Here is a 26,358-nt window from a genome sequence, read left to right as displayed (position 1 = left end):
CATTTTTTCACGTTTAATATTAACGCGATAGTAATATTACGAAGAAATTGAAAAGTACCACAAGGCATACTGAATTTCACTCTTACAAAGTCGCGAGAGTCCACACTAATAGTATGTAAATACATTTCGAGTCACTTAATCACTTTTCTCGTCGCATATACCTACTTTTACTTGCGCCTAACAAACCATTATTCATAACGTACAATCAAAGTTTTGTTTGAACTCCAACTTGCCTTTAATGTTAATAATTGATAACTCTTCAGTCGGTAATTTGTATTGGTTTGATTTGTGTTTGTTATTGCCAATACGACGGCCTTCTCGCTATCTTGTTATTTTGAAACTGTGACATTATTTTTTTTTTGCAAAAAAAATTTAAATAATAGTCTATTACATATTTTTATTGAGTTATCAATGTGATCATGCGGTATTTATTTATTAAAATGCCTAATTGAGTAAAAAAATATGGCTCTCCGCGATGAACTTTATTAAAAACGCCATCTAGTACTTCTTTGAGGTACTACCTCGTATTATAGGTATCATAATAAAGTCGTAGCCTAGTGATACTTAAAAAATCCGAGATGGCGCTGCATACAAATTAAAAAACAAATTGCAAAAGTGCAACTGATTTAAAAATAAATAATTTCAACTTGATACGTACCTTGATACGGCCTTATAAGTAATAATTAATGATTATAATAATAATTTTATTCATGCAAAGTATAGTACGCGCCAAACTTCGAGTCCACTCTAAGCTCGCCGTATGACTGCAGGAAACCGACCAACCGACCGAATTAGAAAAAAAAATCCCTTTTTTGTAATAAATCTAAAACACCCAAAATAATTAGAGTTCATAGTTGTTAAATAGAGAAAAAATATTTTTTGACTTAGTGTGTGTGTTTTTGGTGGTGCCACAGACAGACTAACAGACAGACAGACGCGTTAAACGTAATAACACCCTCTCTTTTTGCGTCGGGGATTTAAAAGGCTCATTCAACGTGTTGCAATACCAGAACGGACTAGAAGTTTGGCGCATACTATACTTATCTTATGTCGTCAGTTCAAAAACAGTGTTATGTTTGAAAAATTAAGAATATTGTTTTACGTTTTCCTCACACTGTTCATACCGTATTTGTTGCAAGAGTACATTTCTGCGATTCTAATAAATAAAGTAAGAAAATGTAACAGCTGTTCATCGTGCAGAAACCGATAGAAAATGGAGCTTCAAATTCTGTTTTTGCTCATTTTCTTGATAAACTTGACCTGTGTGGTTTCTGAACTGAGTTTAAGATTCGGTAAGTTGTTTTTTTAATACTGTTTTATGGCTTTGGATTCAAGTCCTTGTGAGAATTTGATATAAATGCTGAGCTTCGTGAATTAATTTCATAAATAGATAAACTGCCTGCGTGGACTTTTTATATCTTTCTTCTATCAATAAAGAAACAATAAAACAATAACTTTCCGTTAAATGCATTATAAGAAATGAAATATCACGTGTCTCAAAGAAAAAACATCGTGAGGAAACCTGTATAACTGAGAGTTTTCTGAATTCTCTACGTGTGTGAAGTCTGCACCTATATTCGGCTCACTGCTGAGCTCTCCTCTCAGAATGAGAGGGGTTAGGAAAATAGTCCACCACGCTGGCCCAATGCGGATTGGAAGACTTCACACACGCAGAGAATTATGAAAATTCTCTGATCTTTCGAATCTTACTCTCTCTACGATGATTTTCCTTCACCGTTTTGAGACACGTGATAATTAATTTCTTAAAATGCACACAACTGAAAAAGTTGGAGGTGCATGCCCCCGATCGGATTCGAACCCACACCCTCCGGAACCGGAGGCAGGGGTCATATCCACTGGGTTATCACAGCTTTATCATAAATTATATTAAACTTACTTACAATTTCCAGTAATAATAGTTGAGAAGCACGACACGGACTTGCCCCAACAGTTAGAACGCGCTCTGAAGTTGGCAGAAGAGAATACGCCTGGAGTGACAGTGTCTGATGACGTCATACTCCTCGACCGACAGTTTGAGGAGGAGAGCCATAGACAACGTAAGGAGTCACATCTACATCTCAATACTTACGCAAAAACTACTGAACGGATTTGGCTGAAATTTGAAATGGACACGATTATGGAAAACAAAATTTTACGCAAATAAAGTCGCGGGTAGCTGCTAGTAATATATAATTAAATACTACAAGAATAAATTATTATTCTTATCTATACTTATAATAAATCTGTAGAGAGGTCAATTCTGTACATGAAATATATTTCCAAAATAACTATCAGGGGGTGATTAGTGATCGATACTGATGCCAAAAATGCAATCAGTAAAATTTTTGTCTGTCTGTCTGTCTGTCTGTCTGTCTGTCTGTCTGTCTGTCTGTCTGTCTGTATGTTCTTTATAGAAACAAAAACTACTGGACGGATTTTAACGAAACTTGGTACAATTGTTCAACATACTCCTGGGCAGGTTATAGTATACTTTTCATTACGCTACGATCAATACGAGCAGAGCAGTGAAGAGAAATGTTGAGAAAACGGGAGAAGTTACTCAATTTATGAAGCTTCCGTCGCGTGTACAGTCTTAATGGTTAAAGCTACATAGAAATCATGTATGACGGAAATGTTTTCCTTAAAATTATCTATAAAAACACTACAGCATATATATGTCTATCTTTTATGGTTGACTTACAATAACACGTGTAACTCCCGATAGCTTAGCAGTTCGGAGCTTTCTAATTATATTTGTCTATTCTTATGTTTATAACACTCATCGCTCATTTCTAATAAGAAAGTTAACATTATTACCTATTCAATAAAAAAAAAATCATAAAAATCGGTAAAGAAACACCAAAGTTATACATGAAATACGCTAAGCCATCGCGCGTGAATACTAATTCATGGTTTAATGATTATTTTTGTGTAACGGTTGCGGTAGGGTAGTGGTAGGGTAGGGGTAGGGTTGGGATATGGTGGGGTGGGGGTAGGGTTGAGGTAGGTCAGGGTAGGGTAGGATAGGGGTAGTTGAAAGTTTACAACGACTTTCACGCGGACGAAGTCACGGGCGTCCGCTAGTGTTATAATAAAAATCTATACTTCGTAATATTATAGAGGAAACATAAATTGTATTTTTATATGTAACGAAAAACTAAAGAAACTACTGGACCGATTGGAAAAATTGTTTCTCAAATAGAATAGAAACCTGCATTATCAGCGAGTAATATATAGGGTATTTTTAACCGACTTCAAAAAGGAGGAGGTTCTCACGGGAATGGGAGTTTCTGATAGATAATTTATTTTTGTTGCAGTATGCTCATTTATATCGAAGGGTGTCTCCATCATCATAGACCTGTCCTGGTCACCCTGGGAGGCGGCGGAGGAGTTATCTTCTTCAGCAGGAGTGCCGCTGGTCCGAACGGTACTAGGCTCGCAGCAACTGGTAGGAGGCATCAACAGCTACCTGGAGTCGAGGAATGCTACAGACGCGGCTTTTTTGGTGGAGAATGAAAGCGGTATGAAATTGTTTAGGAAACTTAACTGGTACTAGGCAAGCAGAGGTTGGTAGCAGGTCTCAACAGCTACCTGGAGTCAAGGAACGCGAGAGACGCGGCTTTGTTGATGGATAATCAAAGCGGTATGAACTGTAGTGCTTAGAAAACTTACTGGTACTAGGCTTGCAGCAGTTTGTAGTAGGTTTCAGCTACTACCTCGAGTCAAGGAACGCGACAGACGCGGCTTTCTCTTTGGAGAATGAGAACGGTATGAACTATAGTGTGTAGGAAATTTATTGATACTAGGCTAACAGTGTATGGTCACCATATTATATAAAGCCAAGGGAAGATATAGAGAGAATTCAACGTAAATTTATTAAACACTTAAATTTTCGTACACATACTGTTCCTCTAAATTACGATGACAACTGTGGCCATTATAAATTACAAACCTTAGGACAGAGAAGGCAAATTGCTGATATGTCACTGTTATATGATATAGTAAATGGGCATATTGATAGTCCTCACTTGTTATCAAAACTTAAATTAATAGCAGCTCCTACTCGACTCCGCCGAAAGACGTTATTCCAAGTGCCACATAAAAGGAAAGTCTTTACTAAGAACTCGGTAATGACCAGAGTTACAGATAGCTACAATAAGCTATACGCACAAATTGACATATTCCGGTATTCAAAAAAGACTTTTAAGCGACATCTAGCGGAAACTAAATAGTTAATTACTTAGCACACACTGTCTTCACACACACACACACACACACGCACACGCACACACACCACACTCACACCACAGTCAACCACACACACACACACAATTTCTTATACCAACGTTCACTCATACATACGTTTTAATGTGATTTTATTTTCTCTCTTTTTCTTTATTATTTCCTTTTCTTGAATGTATTCTCAGATTGTGTTTTTTATAAATTGTTATAACTATGGAAAATCTGTAATTGGCTGTATCATACAGGAAATATTGTATAATTGTATTCTTGGTAACGCTGTTGATTTTTCTTAAAAATAAATAAATAAATAAAATAAATAAATAAATAAACAGTAGTTGGTAGCAGGTTTCAGACAAACAACAGATACCTGTAGTCGAGAAACGCGACAGATGCAGCTAGCTTTCTTGGTGGAGAATGAAAGCGGTATGAACTATAATGTTTAGGAAACTTACTGGTACTAGGCAAGCAGAGGTTGGTAGCAGGTCTCAACAGCTACCTCGAGTCGAAGAACGCGACAGACGCGGCTTATATTTATACCATGTTAGTAGCAGTTGGCAGCAGGTCTCAATAACCACCTAGAGTCGAGGAACGCGATAGACGTGGCTTTTTTATTGGAGAATATAGTGTTTAGGAAACTTACTGGTACTAGGCTAGCAGAGGTTTGTAGCAGATCTCAACAGCTAACTGGAGTCGAAAAACGCGACAAACGCGGCGTTCTTGTTGGGTATTGAAAGTGATATGAACTAACTGACTGTATCATTGCTGCTTTGTAACGACTATTTGTGTATTACTAACTGTATTTCAATCATATTATAAATTCTTGGATAGAAGCTTTCATATTGATCACTTTGCCATCTTTCTGTAAGATCACATATGAGTTGTCAGTCTAAAACGTTGGATTACCTACGCTACATTACAGCAGGTTTTACCAGCGGAGTTCCCGTTCCTGTGAGAGTACTGAGTTAAAATATGGCCTATGACACTCATTAATAAGGTGGCTTTCAAGTAGTAAAAGAATTATTAAAATCGGTTCAGTAACTTCAGGGATTTTAGAATTTAAACTATCGTGAGTGTTATTCATATTAATTGATTATAAAACACGAAACACTCACACATGCCCGACTAGTTTCGGATCCATACAGGGCCCTTAGTCATGAGCTGGTTCTAGCAACGCGGCACGATCCAAGCTGAACAAAATTCAGGGTTCAGTTCATTACTACTACACCGCAAACCACAAACTCATTGCAATATTAGCATAGAAGACTATCTCTCTATCTATAACAATTTGTACCCAGATGTGGACAGATCGCTGTACTCGCTACTGGGGCGGTCGGCTGTACGCGTTTGGGTACACGCCGGCCTCACGCGGGACACGGCGACCGCGCTGAGGAGTATGCGGCCTCAGCCCAGCTTGCATGTCATTGTGGGGAACAGCGCTTTCGTCACAGCTACTTATAGACGGGTTAGATGTTTTTTTTTTTAATTTATACGGCCTCCGTGGCGCTGTGGTATGCGCGGTGGATTTACAAGACGGTTGGGGGTTCGATCCCCGGCTGGGCCGATTAAGGTGTTCTTAATTGGCCCAGGTCAGGGCTTAGGCTACTACACTAGCCCAATGCGGATTGGCAGACTTCACACACGCAGACAATTCTCAGGTTCTCTCAAAATGCTTTTCCGTCACTAGCTGAAAAGTTTGAGGTGCATGTCCCGGACCAGATTCGAAACTACACCCTCTGAATCGAAGGCAGAGGTCATATCCACTGGGCTATCACTGGCAATTTGTGCAAAAAGCGGCATTGTATGTGTGTTTTGGTTTGATTTTTTTACAACTTCATGAGACAGTAGACCTGAATATACGGTTTAAATTTTTATTCAACTTGATACTTTCACGCATTTCTAAAATCTTCACAGACAGACAGACACCAAACCCTTAAAAGATATACGGGTTCCGTTTCTTCTTTTTGACGTACGGAACTCTAACAAACACACTAACACACAAACTTTCGCCTTTAAAATATTAGTGTGATCATCATCATTACCAGCTGTTGGACGTCCACAGCTGGACATATGCCTCTTGCATGGACTTCCAGTAACAACGGTCTCGAGCCGCCAGCATCCAGCGGCTCCCTGCAACCCGCTTGATGTCCTCAGTCCACCTAGTGGGGGGTCGACCAACACTGCGCTTTCCATTCCATCACCTTGGGACCCCAACGTCAATCGGCTTTTCGAACTATGTGGGCTGTCCATTGCCACTTCAGCTTTGCGACTTGAGCTTCGCTGAGCTATGTCAGTGACTTTGGTTCGTCTGCAGATCTCCTCATTTCTGATGATGATTATCTTAGTATATAGTAATTTATTTTTCAGGCTGTCAAAGAAAAATTAGTAAAACGCAACTACACATGGAACTTAGTGCTCACAGACTATGAGAAAATCGACACATCGATGTTGGTGCTACCGGCTGTGGTACTGCAAGCTGACCCCGCGGAGTGTTGTCGGCTGTTGAACATGAGGGACTGCACTTGTAATCTAACTGCGCAGGTATTGTACAACGCAACTGCACATGTAACTTGGTGCTACCGGCTGTGGTACTGCAAGCTGACCCCGCGGAGTGTTGTCGGCTGTTGAACATGAGGGACTGCACTTGTAATCTAACTGCGCAGGTATTGTACAACGCAACTGCACATGTAACTTGGTGCTACCGGCTGTGGTACTGCAAGCTGACCCCGCGGAGTGTTGTCGGCTGTTGAACATGCGGGACTGCACTTGTAATCTAACTGCGCAGGTATTGTACAACGCAACTGCACATGTAACTTGGTGCTACCGGCTGTGGTACTGCAAGCTGACCCCGTAGAGTGTTGTCGGCTGTTGAACATGAGGGACTGCACTTGTAATCTAACTGCGCAGGTATTGTACAACGCAACTGCACATGTAACTTGGTGCTACCGGCTGTGGTACTGCAAGCTGACCCCGCGGAGTGTTGTCGGCTGTTGAACATGAGGGACTGCACTTGTAATCTAACTGCGCAGGTATTGTACAACGCAACTGCACATGTAACTTGGTGCTACCGGCTGTGGTACTGCAAGCTGACCCCGCGGAGTGTTGTCGGCTGTTGAACATGAGGGACTGCACTTGTAATCTAACTGCGCAGGTATCGTACAACGCAACTGCACATGTAACTTGGTGCTACCGGCTGTGGTACTGCAAGCTGACCCCGCGGAGTGTTGTCGGCTGTTGAACATGAGGGACTGCACTTGTAATCTAACTGCGCAGGTATTGTACAACGCAACTGCACATGTAACTTGGTGCTACCGGCTGTGGTACTGCAAGCTGACCCCGCGGAGTGTTGTCGGCTGTTGAACATGAGGGACTGCACTTGTAATCTAACTGCGCAGGTATTGTACAACGCAACTGCACATGTAACTTGGTGCTACCGGCTGTGGTACTGCAAGCTGACCCCGCGGAGTGTTGTCGGCTGTTGAACATGAGGGACTGCACTTGTAATCTAACTGCGCAGGTATCGTACAACGCAACTGCACATGTAACTTGGTGCTACCGGCTGTGGTACTGCAAGCTGACCCCGCGGAGTGTTGTCGGCTGTTGAACATGAGGGACTGCACTTGTAATCTAACTGCGCAGGTATTGTACAACGCAACTGCACATGTAACTTGGTGCTACCGGCTGTGGTACTGCAAGCTGACCCCGCGGAGTGTTGTCGGCTGTTGAACATGAGGGACTGCACTTGTAATCTAACTGCGCAGGTATTGTACAACGCAACTGCACATGTAACTTGGTGCTACCGGCTGTGGTACTGCAAGCTGACCCCGCGGAGTGTTGTCGGCTGTTGAACATGAGGGACTGCACTTGTAATCTAACTGCGCAGGTATCGTACAACGCAACTGCACATGTAACTTGGTGCTACCGGCTGTGGTACTGCAAGCTGACCCCGCGGAGTGTTGTCGGCTGTTGAACATGAGGGACTGCACTTGTAATCTAACTGCGCAGGTATCGTACAACGCAACTGCACATGTAACTTGGTGCTACCGGCTGTGGTACTGCAAGCTGACCCCGCGGAGTGTTGTCGGCTGTTGAACATGAGGGACTGCACTTGTAATCCAACTGCACAGGTATCGTACAACGCAACTGCACATGTAACTTAGTAGTTAACAGGCTCCGCAGAATGCTGTTAGTGTTACAAGCTGACTGGTATTAAACCTTAACCAAGCGATTCAGTGTTCCCCTACTACGGTGTCGTAGTAGCCAGAGCTATAGGTAGAATAAACATGGATCTAATAAGCCCGCTTTCATGTTAGACTGCAACTCGCAGTTTAAAAGGTTATTTTTAGAACAAGTCATAATTAAAAAACTAAAAAAAAAACCCGACTACCTAACCTGCTCGCACCCATAATCATCCGTCTCACATATTTTGTATAATAAATTAAATGACGTTTTACTAACTGTAATTATTTTTAGGTACGTAAAAATCCTCCTCAAGATGAACTCTGAATTTGATATCAATAGGTATTCGTCGTCATCAACCCATATTCGGCTCACTGTTGAGTTCGAGTCTCCTCTCATAATGAGAGGGGTAAGTCCGAAAGTCCACCCCGCTGGCCCAATGCGGATTGGCAGACTTCACACACGCAGAGAATTAAGATAATTGGTTTGTAAGATATGAGGTAATAAAGAATATTACATAAATACATACAAGATACGCGCGAAAAACATAAATATCTTTTTTTTACCTACAGAAAACAGAGTACATAATCAACAACTTGATACAATACTCCGTGGATGCTCTCGTGAAGGTTGACGCTGACGTCATGACCATCGACTGCGACAACCCGGCTGGAGAACTAAATGCCACCAAAGAGAGGCTCCATCAACTTCTAGAAGATGACAGCATGAATAATGAGACTTTGTTCTATTGGGATGAGGAGAGGTGATTTTGCTACTTACTTTTTAAAGCATTTTTTTGATGCCCGAGCCAGGAAGTACTTTTGGCTGTCATTTCCTCCCGGCTCAATACTTATTAAGTCCTTTACTGACTGTCTCACTGACTGTTCAGTGATGAGATGTCTATCATATATTATACTATGTATGTATGTAGGTTATACTATAGGTATTTTACACAAAAAATAATGATAAAATACGGCTCGAAGGACCAGAAATGTTGGTTATATCGAAGGACCGTAATATATTATATGTGACTGGTTCAGGTTTAACACGCTGAGGCGGTTACGAACCGGCTAGCATTCGCGATGGTAATCTTCAATATGTCGACGGTGGCGACGCGTGCGTTGATTACATTGGCTACATTGGCGCAACTAGCCAATAGCAAGTCGTGGAGACGGGCGGTAGATTCAATATTACCAATCGCAGAAATCAAAACAACTACAGATTAATAATTATCGAACAGATGGTACCACAAAAGAGATTTCACCTCCTCAACCCTCCATCGGAGTTGCAGCAGTCTATTTTTAGGCTGCTTTTAACACTGCCGAGGTTTGTAGGTTGAAGTGTAAGGAAGGGTATTGTCCGTGAAAAGTGTTCCTGGCTTAGAAACCCAAATATTTAGTTCAGTGCGGTCAGTATATTTATAAACTAGAGGAGGCACGCTCCGTCCACGTGGAATTCAGTTTTGCCAGTTTTGCACACAATCCACGGGAACCATGGATTTTTCCGGGATGAAAGAAAGTAGATGTGATACTCAATCCAGAATTAAATCTATTTTCGTTCCAAGTTTCAGCCAAATCGCTTCAGTAGTAGCGGCTTTAAAGAGTAACAAGCATCCAAACAAACTTTCGCGTTTATATTATTAGTAGGATACGTGCCCTAATGTGGGACACTACATGCGTTGACACATTAGCTTCATGTCATCAATCAATCAGACAGAATCAAGACCGGGAGCCGCAGTAGAAAATGCTGAAACCGGTATTTCACACAAGTATGCCTCTCTGACAGAGAGTTACATATTTGTACCTTTTGCCGGAGACCCTTGGGCCATGGAGTCGCAGTGCCCAAGAAAAATCTACGAATCTAGTTGCTTTAACTGGTGACAGAAGGGCTGGCTCATATTTCGCGTAAATAGCCTAGCTATTATTGAATTTATGACGTCATAAATGTGTATTAGCTCCAGTCTCCTGCTCCGGTCGCGTTTTACCCTGTCTACGTACACGGTGGAAGAGGGTCTGCAAAGGGCTGCGTACTGGTACGCTAACGAAGAGTACCACTTACTGCCTGGTGTGGAGCTGGTACCTTTGAGGAACTACTTCCGTATTGGCACTTCAGCTGTAAGTATATATTTTTTTAATTAGTCCAATATTCCCATCATTTTATTCATCATACTCATCATTATCAACCCATATTCGACTCACTACTGAGCTCGAGTCTCCTTTCAGAATGAGAGAGGTTAGGCCAATAGTCCACCACGCTGGCCCAATGCGGATTGGCAGACTTCACACACGCATAGAATTAAGAAAATTCTCTGGTATGCAGGTTTCCTCACGATGATTTTCCTTTACCGTTTGAGACATGTGATATTTAATTTCTTAAAATTTACATAACTGAAAAGTTGGAGGTGCATGCCTCGGACCGGATTCGAACCCACACCCTCCGGAATCGGAGACAGAGGTCATATCCACAATGCTATCACGACTCTTTTTGTGCAATCCTATTAGTTAATATTTCTCAGTTTCTCGGCTCCGCTGCCTCGCTCCGCTTTAATGGAATGGCGGCCTTACACTTAGCAAAGAGAACCAAGAGAACCAAATCTTAAACTTTGCACTTTCGAGCAGAGACGCGGGCGTCCGATAGTATGGAATATGTATGAATTTTGTAGGCAGTGCCGTGGAGTATGGTGAAGTACAACCCGGAGACGGGGGAGCCGGTGCTGACGGAGGAGGGGCAGCCGGTCTATGAGGGGTACTGCATCGATCTCATTCATAAAATCGCTGAGGTGAGTGTTTCATGTGATGTCATTTGATGTATTTTCATGGCATGGCATGGCATGTATTGTCATGACCTTAGTAACGTAATAACTGTCAATGTTGTTACAATTTTGAATATGTAACTATTTACATTATCTAAAAACATACGCAAATATTGCTTTATTTCTCAACGGCTATTTACCTACCCTAAAAATCTTAAAACTCATTTATTTCAGTCAATGGGCTTCGACTACGAAATTGTGACTCCAAAATCGGGCTCTTTTGGTATGCGACTACCAAATGGCTCTTGGGATGGTATTGTGGGAGATCTGACTACTGGGGTAAGTAGTAGATGTTTCATCATCATCATATCAGTACCTACCGATGGACGTGCACTGCAGGACAGAGGCCTTTTCACGTCGATATTCTTTCTACGATCACTAACGCTTCGAAAACTAGAAAAATCAGCTATAGGGGCTGAGCCGCCTGCATCTAATCTAGCGAATCACTGCGATTCGCTTGAGGCAGTTGTTTACCCTCATTTATTTGTAGGTATTTTTTAAGGGGTAAAGTTACTTTATGTAGGGTAAAGGTATTCTCGCCGTAATCTGCCCTCCAAACTTGTGGTAATTTACAAATAATAATGAAACTTTAAGTTTCAAAATTGTATGTAAAGCCTACTTAAGTTTTGAAATTTGTTATTAGAATTTAGCATTTAGAATTTATAAATAACTTATCCTAATAACTATATAAACCATACCCACATGGAATGGTGGCAAGAATACTGGCTGCATTTCCGCGCTGGACAGCAAAAAAATGCGCAAAAAATGAGGCAGCCCTTCTGTCACCAGTCGAGGCAACTAGCCGCGGTGAAATGATTCGGTGAAATTTTTTGGCACTGCGACTCCATGGCCCAAGGACCTCTTCTGGGGCTGGACGATACATAACGACGGGGACCGACTGCACCCAGAGACCGGTAGAGGCAGAACCGAGGAGATATTGCTGATGATGGAGCTGGTTTTCAGGAGACGGACATCGCCGTGGCAGCCCTGACGATGACGGCGGAGAGAGAAGAGGTGGTGGACTTCGTGGCGCCGTATTTTGAGCAAACTGGCATTCTAATTGGTGAGGGCAATATTTTATTAAGCACTAGCAGACGACCTGCAGTCTCACCCGCGTAGTTCCCGTTCCCATAAGAATACGAGGATAAAATATAGCATGTGATACTCACAAATAACGTGGCTTTCTAGTGGTAAAAGAATTTTCAAAATCGGTTCACTAGATCTAGAGATTACCTTTACAAACCTATGGTACGAAATCCGTTATTAGAAATATAGGGTGTATATATCTGTTATTTGTTATTATGATTAGAAAAATAAATGATTAGAAAATATTCACCTTGACTCATAGGTTGCCTAGTTAAATTGCGTCCAAACAATAAAGCAATAGTAAATTTTGGATTGCAAATTTTTGGTCAATTTCCCTCATCTGTTATTAAAAATCGTTGACTAGGTAAAAGATTATACCAAACAGAAAGGAAAATAATTAGGTTGCCTGCTCTCAAGACGGCGCAACTGTGTGGTTGCCTAGATTTTGTATTAGTCCAGTTACATCATCATTAACAACCCATATTCGGCTCACTGTTGAGCACGAGTCTCCTCTCAGTATGTAGTATAAGAGGAGTTAGGCCTTAGTCCACCACGCTGGCCCAATGCGGATTACTGTACATACTTACTACTATTTTTGGAATTCAAGTTAACCGAGATAATTGAATTTTGGATATGACGTGGGGAGAGATAAATAAGTTTAACTTGAAATTTTTGACCAAGATTTACTATATATACATTTGCCATTTCATGTTATGTTTAATTCTTAGTTTTAATTTATATATTTTATTCGTCATTCTATTGTATTGGGCCAGCGTGGTGGACTATTAACCTAACCCCTCTCATTCTGAAAGGAGGATCGTCCTCAACAGTGATCCGAATATGGGTTGTTAATAATGTGTATTAGTAAGAATTAAATTGTTTCCGTCAACTAGCAGTACAAGTGTTGTTGTTGTTGTTGTTGTTGTTGCAGTGATACGCTGTTGTTGTTGCAGTGATACGCAAGCCGATCCGCAAGACGTCCCTGTTCAAGTTCATGACGGTGCTGCGCACGGAGGTGTGGCTCAGCATCGTGGCGGCGCTGCTGCTGACCGGCTGCATGATCTGGCTGCTGGAGAAGTACTCCCCCTACTCCGCCAGGAACAACCCTGACGCCTACCCCTACCCGTGCCGGTAACTGTTGTAGTGATACCCCTACCCGTGCCGGTAACTGTTGTAGTGATACCCCTACCCTACCCGTGCCGGTAACTGTTGTAGTGATACCCCTACCCGTGCCGGTAACTGTTGTAGTGATACCCCTACCCGTGCCGGTAACTGTTGTAGTGATACCCCTACCCGTGCCGGTAACTGTTGTAGTGATACCCCTACCCGTGCCGGTAACTGTTGTAGTGATACCCCTCCCCTACCCGTGCCGGTAACTGTTGTAGTGATACCCCTACCCGTGCCGGTAACTGTTGTAGTGATACCCCTACCCGTGCCGGTAACTGTTGTAGTGATACCCCTACCCGTGCCGGTAACTGTTGTAGTGATACCCCTCCCCTACCCGTGCCGGTAACTGTTGTAGTGATACCCCTACCCGTGCCGGTAACTGTTGTAGTGATACCCCTACCCGTGCCGGTAACTGTTGTAGTGATACCCCTACCCGTGCCGGTAACTGTTGTAGTGATATCCCTACCCGTGCCGGTAACTGTTGTAGTGATACCCCTACCCGTGCCGGTAACTGTTGTAGTGATACCCCTACCCTACCCGTGCCGGTAACTGTTGTAGTGATACCCCTACCCGTGCCGGTAACTGTTGTAGTGATACCCCTACCCGTGCCGGTAACTGTTGTAGTGATACCCCTACCCGTGCCGGTAACTGTTGTAGTGATACCCCTACCCGTGTCGGTAACTGTTATAGTGATACCCCTACCCGTGCCGGTAACTGTTGTAGTGATACCCCTCCCCTACCCGTGCCGGTAACTGTTGTAGTGATACCCCTACCCGTGCCGGTAACTGTTGTAGTGATACCCCTACCCGTGCCGGTAACTGTTGTAGTGATACCCCTACCCGTGCCGGTAACTGTTGTAGTGATACCCCTCCCCTACCCGTGCCGGTAACTGTTGTAGTGATACCCCTACCCGTGCCGGTAACTGTTGTAGTGATACCCCTACCCGTGCCGGTAACTGTTGTAGTGATACCCCTACCCGTGCCGGTAACTGTTGTAGTGATACCCCTACCCGTGCCGGTAACTGTTGTAGTGATACCCCTACCCGTGCCGGTAACTGTTGTAGTGATACCCCTACCCGTGCCGGTAACTGTTGTAGTGATACCCCTACCCGTGCCGGTAACTGTTGTAGTGATACCCCTACCCGTGCCGGTAACTGTTGTAGTGATACCCGTCCCCTCCCCGTGCCGGTAACTGTTGTAGTGATACCCCTACCCTACCCGTGCCGGTAACTTTTTTAGTGATAAAAATCAATTTCCTAAATTAATCATTGTGTTAGTCGATATGCAGTGTTAGTTGACCTTAGGGTTGCCAACCGGACTATAATATATAGTCGTCGTCATCGTTATCAACCCATATTCGGCTCACTGCTGAGCTCGAGTCTCCTCTCAGAATGTGAGGGATTAGGCCAAATAGTTCACCACGCTGGCCCAATGCGGATTGGCAGACTTCACACACGTAGAGAATTAAGAAAATTCTCTAATAAGTAGGTTTCCTCACGATGTTTTCCTTCACCGTTTGAGACACGTGATATTTAATTTCTTAAAATGCACACAACTGTAAAGGAGGTGCATGCCCCGGACCGGATTCGAAACCACACCCTCCCGAATCGAAGGTAGAGGTGATATCCACTGGGCTATCACGGCTAATAATATATAGTATTGTACTATATTTTGGGTCTGCGTACTTTATACTGTTGAAGAAATATATAGAAATACCTCTTTGATAACCCTGCACAAAGCGCTTTCTGGCAACAATATTTGCTGATTCTATTTCTCATTTCTCTCATTCTGTAAACTTGCTTATTGGTTATTGGCTGGCGTTAACCTGTCTGCCTAGCTGGTATGGTACAAGATGACATTTAAAGAAAAATATTTTTGTTTGGTCATTAAAAACTTATAACTAAGCGCACTGATCAAATAAAGGACTCCCAGCGTAATGCAGCAGCTAGCTGCAGCGCTGGTTTTCAGTAGAAGCCTTTTAAAAGGGTGACATCACGGTCAAGCAACAGTTATTAAAAATAAACAACAAAAAAGATGATGGTAAGAGACCTGATGGATTGACGCTGGTTCCCTGGGAAATGGGGCAGGCCCTAATGTGGGACGCTACATGCGTCGACATATTAGCACCGTGTCATATCAGAGAGACAGAATCAATACCGGGAGCCGCAGCAGAAAATGCTGAAACCGGTAAGTGGCTCAAGTATGCCTCTCTGGCAGAGAGTTACATATTTGTTTTGCCGTGGAGACCCTTGGGCCATGGAGTCGCAGTGCCAAAAAATTTTTCCGTACCATTTCACCGCGGCTTGTTGCCTCGATTGGTGACAGATGGGCTGGCTCATAATATAAAATATACCTAAATAAACAATGCCTAAGTTTAATAAAATCATTACATGCCTGAGAAAACGTAAATTACTATCTAGCTCTATTGCCGGAACTATAAGATCAACAAGCTTCTTCTGAGTGCTTTAATTTGCAGGGAGTTCACCCTAAAAGAGAGCTTCTGGTTCGCTCTGACGTCGTTCACGCCTCAGGGTGGTGGAGAAGCCCCCAAGGCGTTGTCGGGGCGTACCCTGGTCGCCGCCTACTGGCTCTTCGTGGTGCTCATGCTGGCTACCTTCACCGCCAACCTGGCTGCCTTCCTGACTGTGGAGAGGATGCAGGTGATGATGAGTAATTAGTTTTGCGCCAGTTCCTACAGAAGGTATCACTTGTGATGATTATGATACATTTTTTACACCTTAGTGTAAAAAGTTTTAGATTAGAAGGAAAGCATAGCTCGCCAAGCTCTTACAAGCACAAATAATCTGTTTTTAATTCCTGATGTAAAAAGGAGGGACGTATGTAATGTAAGTGCCTTTGGAAATTGCAGTCTCCGTTACTTGATGAATGATACAGTTGCTTCTTTGCTGTATACTATATAACGGAGCATGAGCTTCAAAGGTGTTTTTAAAAAGAGAGACGTCAGCATTGGTGACGTCACAATTGTCACCATCTTGACCATTGCTCACACTAGTATTAGATTCTTGCAAAGAAAACTTCAATAGTGCTTGGTAAACTTCGTTTAATTATCTAGCAGCGTAACGACGTCACAAAGAGGTCCGTGCTGTACGACAGCACGACTACGAATGCCCCTGCCACTGCAGTTCGTGCCTTTATAATGAGATTGTAGTGGGGAGCTTGTAGTGAGTCACGTGTTTTCGCCGTTCGGAATCGTTCGGCGATGACGTAGTTCGTTGCATGTTGTTTTGCGCCGACATATATGATGAACCTACCTTCATAGACACCGGTCGCCTCCCTCGAGCAGCTGGCGCGCCAGTCCCGCATCAACTACACGGTGGTGGAGAGCTCCACCATACACCAGTACTTCATCAACATGAAGTTCGCGGAGGACACGCTGTACAGGTACCATCAATACTATGTAATACTACCGGTCGAACTTCGCTTTGACCAGGGTTCCCAACTTAGGGGTTTTCCCCTCAGATTTAGGGGGTAAATAAGTGAAATGAGATTTTTTATGGGTCTGAAATTTTTAGGGGTATTTTCGGGGATTTTTTGATTATCTAATATTTTTAAATTGATGATAATTTTAATATTTCTTTCTTGACCTGGAGACTTACAACGACATAAATAATATATTATCTAATAATCTGTGGCAACTGGCGGCAATTTTCATCCTGGTTAAAGGTTAAATTTATTCAATGTCAACATGTATGATTTCAAAAAATCTGAATCAGATGAAGACGTAATATTTTGTCTGTTTTAAATATAGAATTTTGAAACATATTACAGCTATTTCTAAATCATTATGAATTTAAATTTTTTAGGGGGACAACTCAATAATTAAGGCGATTTTAGAGATTTTTGACACAAACTTTAGGAATAAATGTTTTCGAGAGTTGGTAAGGCTTTGACTTAATTGCACTTACGTCTTCCCTACTCTACCCTAAGCCATCGATTATTTTAAGAAAGAAGAAGAAAGAAAATAAGTTTATTCATTTTTAGTGTTACAAACAGTACATCCTATCTAAGATATTATATGACTGTCTGTGACAGCAAACAGAAAGGGTTTACAGCTCAGCATTAGTCGTTCATCGCAGGAAAGCAATTCCCAGCGCTGATTTTTAGCTGAGACCCTTTATTTCCTACAAGTTCGTCAGTTTAGGGTACTCTTGACAAACTCGTAATGACAATATATTGGATACTATCCAGGGACGCTCGCTTTAGCCTGTTCTTCCAACATTTCCATTAATGCCATTCTTGCCATTCTTTCATTCATCCATCCTCTCTAGATGCCCAAACAATAAGCCCACTTGATCATCATGTGACCTTATCCCACTTAAGTAGGGTCGGCAAAATATATCGCTTCTCTTATTCGTCAACTTAAAATAGAAAAGAAACAAAGAACAATGCGTTTATTTCGAAATTATGCCACACATCACAATATCTCCAGTACACCAGGACATCCAGGACCAGCATAATGCTACGTGACCATTTGAATTTGGACACGTAGCGCTGATTTTCAGCTGGAACCACGGATTGGGTAACGCCAATATGCTACTAATCTACTCTTTTACACGCAAATCGTTTTTCACATACTCCAACCATCTCTTTTAAGGTCTTCCTCGATGTCTTTGAAATACCTAAATGATTTTTTACGAGACATTTCACAAAAATTCAACTTCTCTCACCCAGGGTGTGGAAGGAGATCACCCTGAATGCCACATCCGACCAGGCGCAGTACCGCGTGTGGGACTACCCTATACGGGAGCAGTATGGTCACATCTTGCTGGCTATAAATGCGTCAGGTAAGAAGTTTTTTAAATCTCAAGTCTTCGAACAGGGCGTGTTGTCAGTGATGACCAATGGATCTGAGACTTGGTCGCTAACTATGGGCCTTATTAGAAGGCTCTAAGTCATTCAGTGGGCGATGGAGCGAGCTATTCTTGGGGTTTCTCTGCGTGATCGAATCAGAAATGAGGAGATCCGCAGACGAACCAAAGTCACTAACATAGCTCAGCGAGTCGCGAAGCTGAAGTGACAATGGGCAGGCCACATAGTTCGAATAGCCGATGGATGTATGATTTTTTTTAAAAGAGCAACTGTTGAGTTTCTTGCCGGCTCTTCTCAGCAGAACCTGGCTTCCGAACCGGTGGTAGAATCTTTACAAATAGTCAACTGACGTTTTAAAAGTGCTTGTAAACTAAGTCTACTTTTAATAAATGAATTTGAATGCTAAATCGCTTGGCGGTACGTTTTAGCCCCAAGGGTGATAGTCACGTTTGATGCCTATTACCACACTAGACAAGAGCCAATTTAGAAAAAAACACAAGTTGATAAGTTGATCTTATATAATGATTTATTTATTTTGCTATTCTCCGCGAAAAGACGACGAACCCATGCAACAACGTCACCCAGGTCCGACAAAATACTCTCTACTTAGTATCTTGTCTCTAGTAGAGTCAACATCTCCTGATGATGCTCCAGTTTCGGGGTGAAACATACGTAGAGAGTATTTTGTCGGACCTGGGTGATCTCGTCGCATGGGTTCGTCGACTTTTCGTGGATGATAGCAAAATAAATAAATCATTATATAATCATGATGAACTTCCGCAAAGTAATGCCTGCTTCTATCCAATAAGTCGATCTTCTTTTATGCCTTTTTTCAAAACTATCTCTTTTATCCACAGGCCCCGTGCCGGATGCCGCGACAGGGTTCCAGCAAGTGAATGAACATTCTGAAGCTGACTTCGCCTTCATACACGACTCAGCTGAAATTAAGTAATTTTAGTGCAATGTAAATGTTCTCAATAGCTTAACGGTAAGAGAGGTTGGACTCATCACCGACGGGTGTTGGTGATCTATTGTCGTACCCACACCTAATGTACAATCCCACTATTTGGAGGGGAATGGGTCATATTTAAAAGATATGGCACTAATTCTTTAAAAAAAATCAGAACTTTTAAGTTTTAACCGCCTCGTTGGTCCAGGGTAATATAGTTAGCCTATTGTGAGGAAGTATTCTATTTCCTGAGAAATCTGTGCATAAGAGAGATTTGCCAGGAAAAAGATGGAAGCTTCAGGAGCAGGCGCTTACGAATATGGTGAAGAAGTGGACGCAGGGCAGCGACAGCATTGCAGCCCAGGAAACTTTTCAGACTTGATACCGTCTAGCAAGGACAGCGAGTAATCGTAGTCCGCGCAGGACACGTGGATTGACATTCATTTAGGCCACTAACCTGAAAGGGGTTGGAAGGAACGTACTGGCAGAAAAAGGCCAGTACTCGGCCAGGCCGATGACGATAATGTACATTATCGGGTACATTATCGTCATCGTGAGTAAGACCCCCGTAGTGAGTTAAAGTGTACAAGAAAGGATTGTTTCAAAGTTCTCTAAGAACGCCATCTACTGCTACTTTAACACAACTAACACTGTTTTGCAATGCCAAGATGGCAGCACGCTTAATAAACTTGCCAGGTTTCGTAACTCATTTCACCAACTTACTCCCAGTCCGCTGTGCTTACTATTGAGCCATCTACTGGTAAGGGTTCTGTTCTAACTGTTTGAGGTCCGAAACCCTAACAAACGATTTTAAAGGTCATATTCCATCGTTATCAACCTATATTCGGCTCATTGCTGAGCTTGAGTCTTCTCTCAGAATGAGAGGGCTTAGGCCAATATACCACCACGCTGGCCCAATGCGGATTGGCAGACTTCACACACGCAGAGAATTAAGAAAATTCTCTGGTATGCAGGTTTCCTCACGATGTTTTCCTTCACCGTTTGAGACGCGTGATATTTAATTTTTTAAAATGCACACAATTGAAAAGTTGGAGGTGCATGCCCCGGGCCGGATTCAAACCCACACCCTCCGGAATCGGAGGCAGGAGTCATATCCACTGGTCTATCACGGCTCTATGCTATCTGTCGTGTTCACAGGTACGAAATAACCCGTAACTGCAACCTGACAGAGGTAGGCGAAGTCTTCGCCGAGCAGCCATACGCGATAGCAGTGCAGCAAGGCTCCCGCCTGCAGGAGGACCTGTCCCGGACCCTGCTGGACCTGCAGAAGGAGCGCTTCCTGGAGCAGCTGTCCAGCAAGTTAGTGACGTCACACACACGTGAGCAGCCGTACGCGATAGCAGACCAGCAAGGCTCCCGCCTGCAGGAGGACCTGTCCCGGACCTGCAGAAGGAGCGCTTCCTGGAGCAGCTGTCCAGCAAGTTAGTGACGTCACACACACGTGAGCAGCCGTACGCGATAGCAGACCAGCAAGGCTCCCGCCTGCAGGAGGACCTGTCCCGGACCCTACTGGACCTGCAGAAGGAGCGCTTCCTGGAGCAGCTGTCCAGCAAGTTAGTGACGTCACACACACGTGAGCAGCCGTACGCGATAGCAGACCAGCAAGGCTCCCGCCTGCAGGAGGACCTGTCCCGGACCCTGCTGGACCTGCAGAAGGAGCGCTTCCTGGAGCAGCTGTCCAGCAAGTTAGTGACGTCACACACACGTGAGCAGCCGTACGCGATAGCAGTGCAGCAAGGCTCCCGCCTGCAGGAGGACCTGTCCCGGACCCTGCTGGACCTGCAGAAGGAGCGCTTCCTGGAGCAGCTGTCCAGCAAGTTAGTGACGTCACACACACGTGAGCAGCCGTACGCGATAGCAGACCAGCAAGGCTCCCGCCTGCAGGAGGACCTGTCCCGGACCCTGCTGGACCTGCAGAAGGAGCGCTTCCTGGAGCAGCTGTCCAGCAAGTTAGTGACGTCACACACACGTGAGCAGCCGTACGCGATAGCAGACCAGCAAGGCTCCCGCCTGCAGGAGGACCTGTCCCGGACCCTACTGGACCTGCAGAAGGAGCGCTTCCTGGAGCAGCTGTCCAGCAAGTTAGTGACGTCACACACACGTGAGCAGCCGTACGCGATAGCAGACCAGCAAGGCTCCCGCCTGCAGGAGGACCTGTCCCGGACCCTGCTGGACCTGCAGAAGGAGCGCTTCCTGGAGCAGCTGTCCAGCAAGTTAGTGACGTCACACACACGTGAGCAGCCGTACGCGATAGCAGTGCAGCAAGGCTCCCGCCTGCAGGAGGACCTGTCCCGGACCCTGCTGGACCTGCAGAAGGAGCGCTTCCTGGAGCAGCTGTCCAGCAAGTTAGTGACGTCACACACACGTGAGCAGCCGTACGCGATAGCAGTGCAGCAAGGCTCCCGCCTGCAGGAGGACCTGTCCCGGACCCTGCTGGACCTGCAGAAGGAGCGCTTCCTGGAGCAGCTGTCCAGCAAGTTAGTGACGTCACACACACGTGAGCAGCCGTACGCGATAGCAGACCAGCAAGGCTCCCGCCTACAGGAGCACCTGTCACGGACCCTGCTGGACCTGCAGAAGGAGCGCTTCCTGGAGCAGCTGTCCAACAAGTTAGTGAGAACTCATAGTTGATGTTGGTGGACGTACTGAACACCATGCAAGGTCCACCAGTAATAATCTTTGAGGTTTACCTTACCCATATTTGACATGACGTTTTTTAATTTTTTTTAAATCATCATTCACAAGTTAGCCCTTGACTACAATCTCACCTGATGCAATCTAAGATGGAAGCGGGCTAACTTGTTAGGGGCAGTATGAAATCCACACCCCTTTCGGTTTCTACACGACATCGTACCGGAACGCTAAATCTGTTGGTGGTACGTCTTTGTTGGTAAAGTTCTTTGTTTGGGTTGCCCTAAAGGTCCCAACTAATATTGAGGGCTCATTCTTGCTGGAGGTACTCAACCACATGCAAGGTATCCTTCGTAATATTCATCTGCCTTTCTTGGTTAGCTTGAATTTTTTCAATAATAAATAATGACTTGTTTAGATATTGGAACGAAACTGCGCGCCAAGAGTGTCCCGATGCTGATGAATCGGAAGGAATCACGTTGGAGAGTTTGGGTAAATATCCATGATCCATACTTAATCTATACTTATAAAAAATCTGCAGAGAGGTCAATTCTGTACATGAAATATATTTCCAAAATAACTATCAGGGGGTGATTAGTGATCGATACTGATGCCAAAAATGCAATCAGTAAAATTTTTGTCTGTCTGTATGTTCTTTATGGAAACCAAAACTACTCGACGGATTTTAACGAAACTTGGTACAATTATTCTTCATACTCCTGGACAGGTTATAGTATACTTTTCATCATGCTACCGCCAATAGGAGCAGAGTAGTGAAGGGAAATGTTGGGAAAACGGGAGAAGTTACTCCATTTTTTTAAGCTTCCGTCGCCGTCGCATGGTCCCTACCATAGGGGTAGTAGGATAGAGGTAGGGTAGGGGTAGGGTAGGAGTAAGGTAGGGGTAGGGTAGAGTAGGGGTAGGCGTAGTAGCAGGGTTTCACGCAGACGAAGTCGCGGGCGTCCGCTAGTATTATATAATATACTAAAGTAAGTATGTATGTCTATATGTCAGATTACTTTGTCTGAACCGATTTGAATGATAGAAATAAATATAACGAGAAATCCTTTCTTTTATAATAATAATTATTCAAATTCATCAAAAATAATAAGTATTCACAGTTTAATTTGGAGATTGTACATATGGTATGGCAGCCATCATGTCATGTCCGTTCATTTCATTTCCAAGCTATTTTGTCGCTATTTTTTTATTTATTTATTTATTGGTTTGCTAAACTGGCACAATTACTTAACCTAACATATATTAAAAATAGCATCTTCTCATCTTCACGTAATGGGGATGATGACTAGGTTTGGATATATCGATTTTTATGATACATTCGGGTAAATAAGGTCGATGTTAACTAATTTATACATAAAAAGCAAAGATTGTCTGGATATTTGCAAAATAAATAAGATTATAAAATTTCTAAATCTATTAAATTTTTTTCATCTTAATTAGATGAAAATTCATACAGTTTTAGCTTCCTTACATTAAATGTGACATTTTTCAATAAATGAACTATAAACATAAACGCACAAATAACAAAGATATTAGTACTTTTGTTTGAACGCCCATACAAACCTAACGATCAGCGAGCCAACGACGTCACTAAATCGTGCCATTTTGTATGGAGCTTTTTTCAGGGATCCGCGGCAGCGCCGCAAATCTGACTCTTTAAATCCCTGTAGCTCCGAAAGTAATGATCGCAGATACCCTGTTACTTTTACAAAATTGCTTTACTATTAGCATACTCTTAATTTATATATAATTTAAAAAACTGTCATCATCCCTATTGTGCCTACTTGAAGCAAACACAACATGCTTACAAAGGGTACATAACGCAAATTATTAATTTACTCTAAACAAAAAGAAAAAAGACAAACAAACAAACAAAAATTTTTATAGTCATTATCACATATCATATAGGTAATACGACTTCTTTAAGCTTGCGTTTAATATCTTGATTATGCCATAATCCATTGTCAATCAAACTTGTCTGGTTTTTATCTTTTTTATAATTTATTGCAGGCGGTGTTTTTATAGCGACTTTATTCGGATTGGGTCTCGCAATGATTACCTTGGCCTGGGAAGTTTTCTATTACAAGAGAAAAGAGAAAAACAAAGTGCAGGCCATAGACGCGACCATAGAGAAGACAGAGGCGTTCGCGGAGAAGAAGGAGAAACTACCTGTTAAGGTATGGTAGTTGACTACTTTTTAAATAGGAGGTTCTTTATTAGAGTATATTGTATTATAGGGTATCAGAAAACTAATGTCGAACAAAGGTTATGATTCAACACTTGTCAGGACAACTTAATTAAAAAATCAAACTGTAACTAAAATAAGATCCTAGAATGGCAGAGAATGACCTTGAGTGGAGTTACGCACTTGTGAACGACGTGTGTAGGGTTAAAGGTACTTTTGACTGTTAACAAACTCTCCCCTTTTCCACTCAAGTCACTCTCCCCGCCTATCCCAAGCAACCCATAAAGAATTACACAACAAGAGATGTGGACGGCTCGAACGCCACGAGCACACTGAAGCCGTCCGTACCGCAAGTCGTTGCAACGCGGCGATAACAATTGTGTATTTTTTAGGACTGGATAGTTTAAAAATATAGTTTTTGATTAATTTTCAACAGCTTTTTTTTTGTAGTCACGTTAGCTTGCTTATGTGCAAATTAAAAAAAACCATCATTATCAGCATCCGCATCGCAGAAGAACCAAAGTCAACATAGACTTTGGTTCTTCTGCGGATCTCCTCATTTCTGATTCGATCACGCAGAGATACTCCTAACATAGCTGGTTCCATCGCCCGCTGTGTGACTCTGAGCCTTCTTATGAGGCCCATAGTTAGCGGCCAAGTCTCGGAACCTATGTCGTCACTGGCAACACGCACTGTTCGAAGACTTTTGTCTTTAGGCACTGAGGAATTTCGGACGAAAGATATCGCGAAGTTTCCCTAATGCAGCCCAGCCGAGTTGGATTCGACGGTTCACCTCTTTCTCGAAATTGGACCTACCTAACTGGATCATATGTCCTAGGTATATGTATTCGTCTACAATTTCGAGTGCAGCGTTCTCAACTGTAACTGGGTGGAGCGATACATGAGCGTTACACATTATTTTTGTTTTGGCCATATTCAAAACCAACGACCAACATTACTGATAGCTTTTCGTTTTAAGGTGGCGGAAAGTGTTGCCAAGTTACGGAAGAGGAATAAGAAAAAGAACATAGTCAAGACTGTCACTATCGGAGACCAGTTCAAACCGGCAGATAAAGGAGTCTCATATATTAGTGTGTTTCCCAGAGATGGTTATCGACCTTAGATTCATTACCATGGATTGATTTGAATCTCAATTTTCTTCAAAGAAAATTGAAACTAATCACTACTGTTTAAATTTCACTTTACTTTGTATCCGCACCCAAATTCACCAACAAAATTGTCTGTAATTTTTTGAGGGGGACGAGGTACACTCACACATTAAAAATGTTTAACACCAATAAATACTCGCTTAATACCAATACGTGTCGTACCAAATCCTAGCACAGTCTTTCCCGACTAGTTGGAGGGGAATGGAATATTGGTCATAATAAAAAAAAAGATATGGCAAATATTCTTTAAAAAAATTAAGAAAAAAAAATTGTCAACGCATCACATTATATTGTAACCGCACCGACAGAGTTTCTCTTTGTTAAGTCTAACCTTAATTTATTTGTGAAATAATATTTTAGTGAAATCAAAGTGTTTTTAATTAACCTTCTGATTAGGTACCCTAAATAGCCACCGTATACAGGTCCTAAAAGGTAAGACTTGCGAGGCAGGTCTCTTTATAATTTGTCTGAGACATACAAGGACGTAGTAGTATAGTACGACCGCTCAGAAATTGCATTTCTGACACCTGTCAATGAGAGATAATGTCAATGTCATATTTAAATATCTTTTGCTAAGCTTAATCACGAGTAATAACACTAATTTAATAAATATACCAGTATACAATAAACGTACTAATTTTTGGATCAAATTATTACAAACTAGCGAATGCCCGCGAATTCGTCCGCCCTTAAACCTCTTTAATCCAGCCCTTACAGTAGTATCGCTGTAAAAATAAAGTAACTTCTCCCGTTTTCCCAACATTTCCCTTCACTGCTCTGCTCCTATTTATCGTAGCGTGATGAAAAGTATACTATAACCTGCCCAGGAGTATGAAGAATAATTGCACCAAGTTTCGTTAAATCCGTCGAGTAGCTTTTGTTTCTATAACGAACAGACAGAGAGACAGGCAAAAATTTTACTGATTGCATTTTTGGCATCCCTGATAGTTATTTTGGAAATATATTTCATGTACAGAATTAACCTCTCTGCAGATTTATTATACGTATAAATAGATAATTAAATAACAAATATAAAAAGGTGACGTTGACAGGTGTCAAAACGCAATCTC

At 42.7% G+C, this 26,358-nt stretch overlaps 1 protein-coding gene across 1 annotated transcript; it reads left to right on the top strand.

The window, feature by feature from the left end:
• The first annotated feature begins 775 nt into the window (after window positions 1-775).
• LOC112045584 (glutamate receptor ionotropic, kainate glr-3) lies at window positions 776-26,350 on the top strand. Its single transcript, XM_052889528.1, has 19 exons — window positions 776-1,292; window positions 1,911-2,057; window positions 3,318-3,521; window positions 5,538-5,704; window positions 6,607-6,780; window positions 8,991-9,181; window positions 10,373-10,532; window positions 11,081-11,197; window positions 11,405-11,509; window positions 12,194-12,293; window positions 13,270-13,447; window positions 15,959-16,142; window positions 16,763-16,884; window positions 18,175-18,287; window positions 19,170-19,260; window positions 20,420-20,581; window positions 22,332-22,405; window positions 23,945-24,111; window positions 25,099-26,350. The coding sequence occupies exons 1-19, from the start codon at window positions 1,214-1,216 to the stop codon at window positions 25,240-25,242; spliced, it is 2,679 nt and encodes an 892-aa protein (XP_052745488.1). The 5' UTR covers window positions 776-1,213; the 3' UTR covers window positions 25,243-26,350.
• Window positions 26,351-26,358: the final 8 nt, after the last annotated feature.

Source organism: Bicyclus anynana, chromosome 26, assembly GCF_947172395.1.
Source record: "Bicyclus anynana chromosome 26, ilBicAnyn1.1, whole genome shotgun sequence".
Taxonomy (NCBI): Eukaryota; Metazoa; Arthropoda; class Insecta; order Lepidoptera; family Nymphalidae; genus Bicyclus; species Bicyclus anynana.
This window is presented reverse-complemented; position numbering and strand designations above follow the sequence as displayed.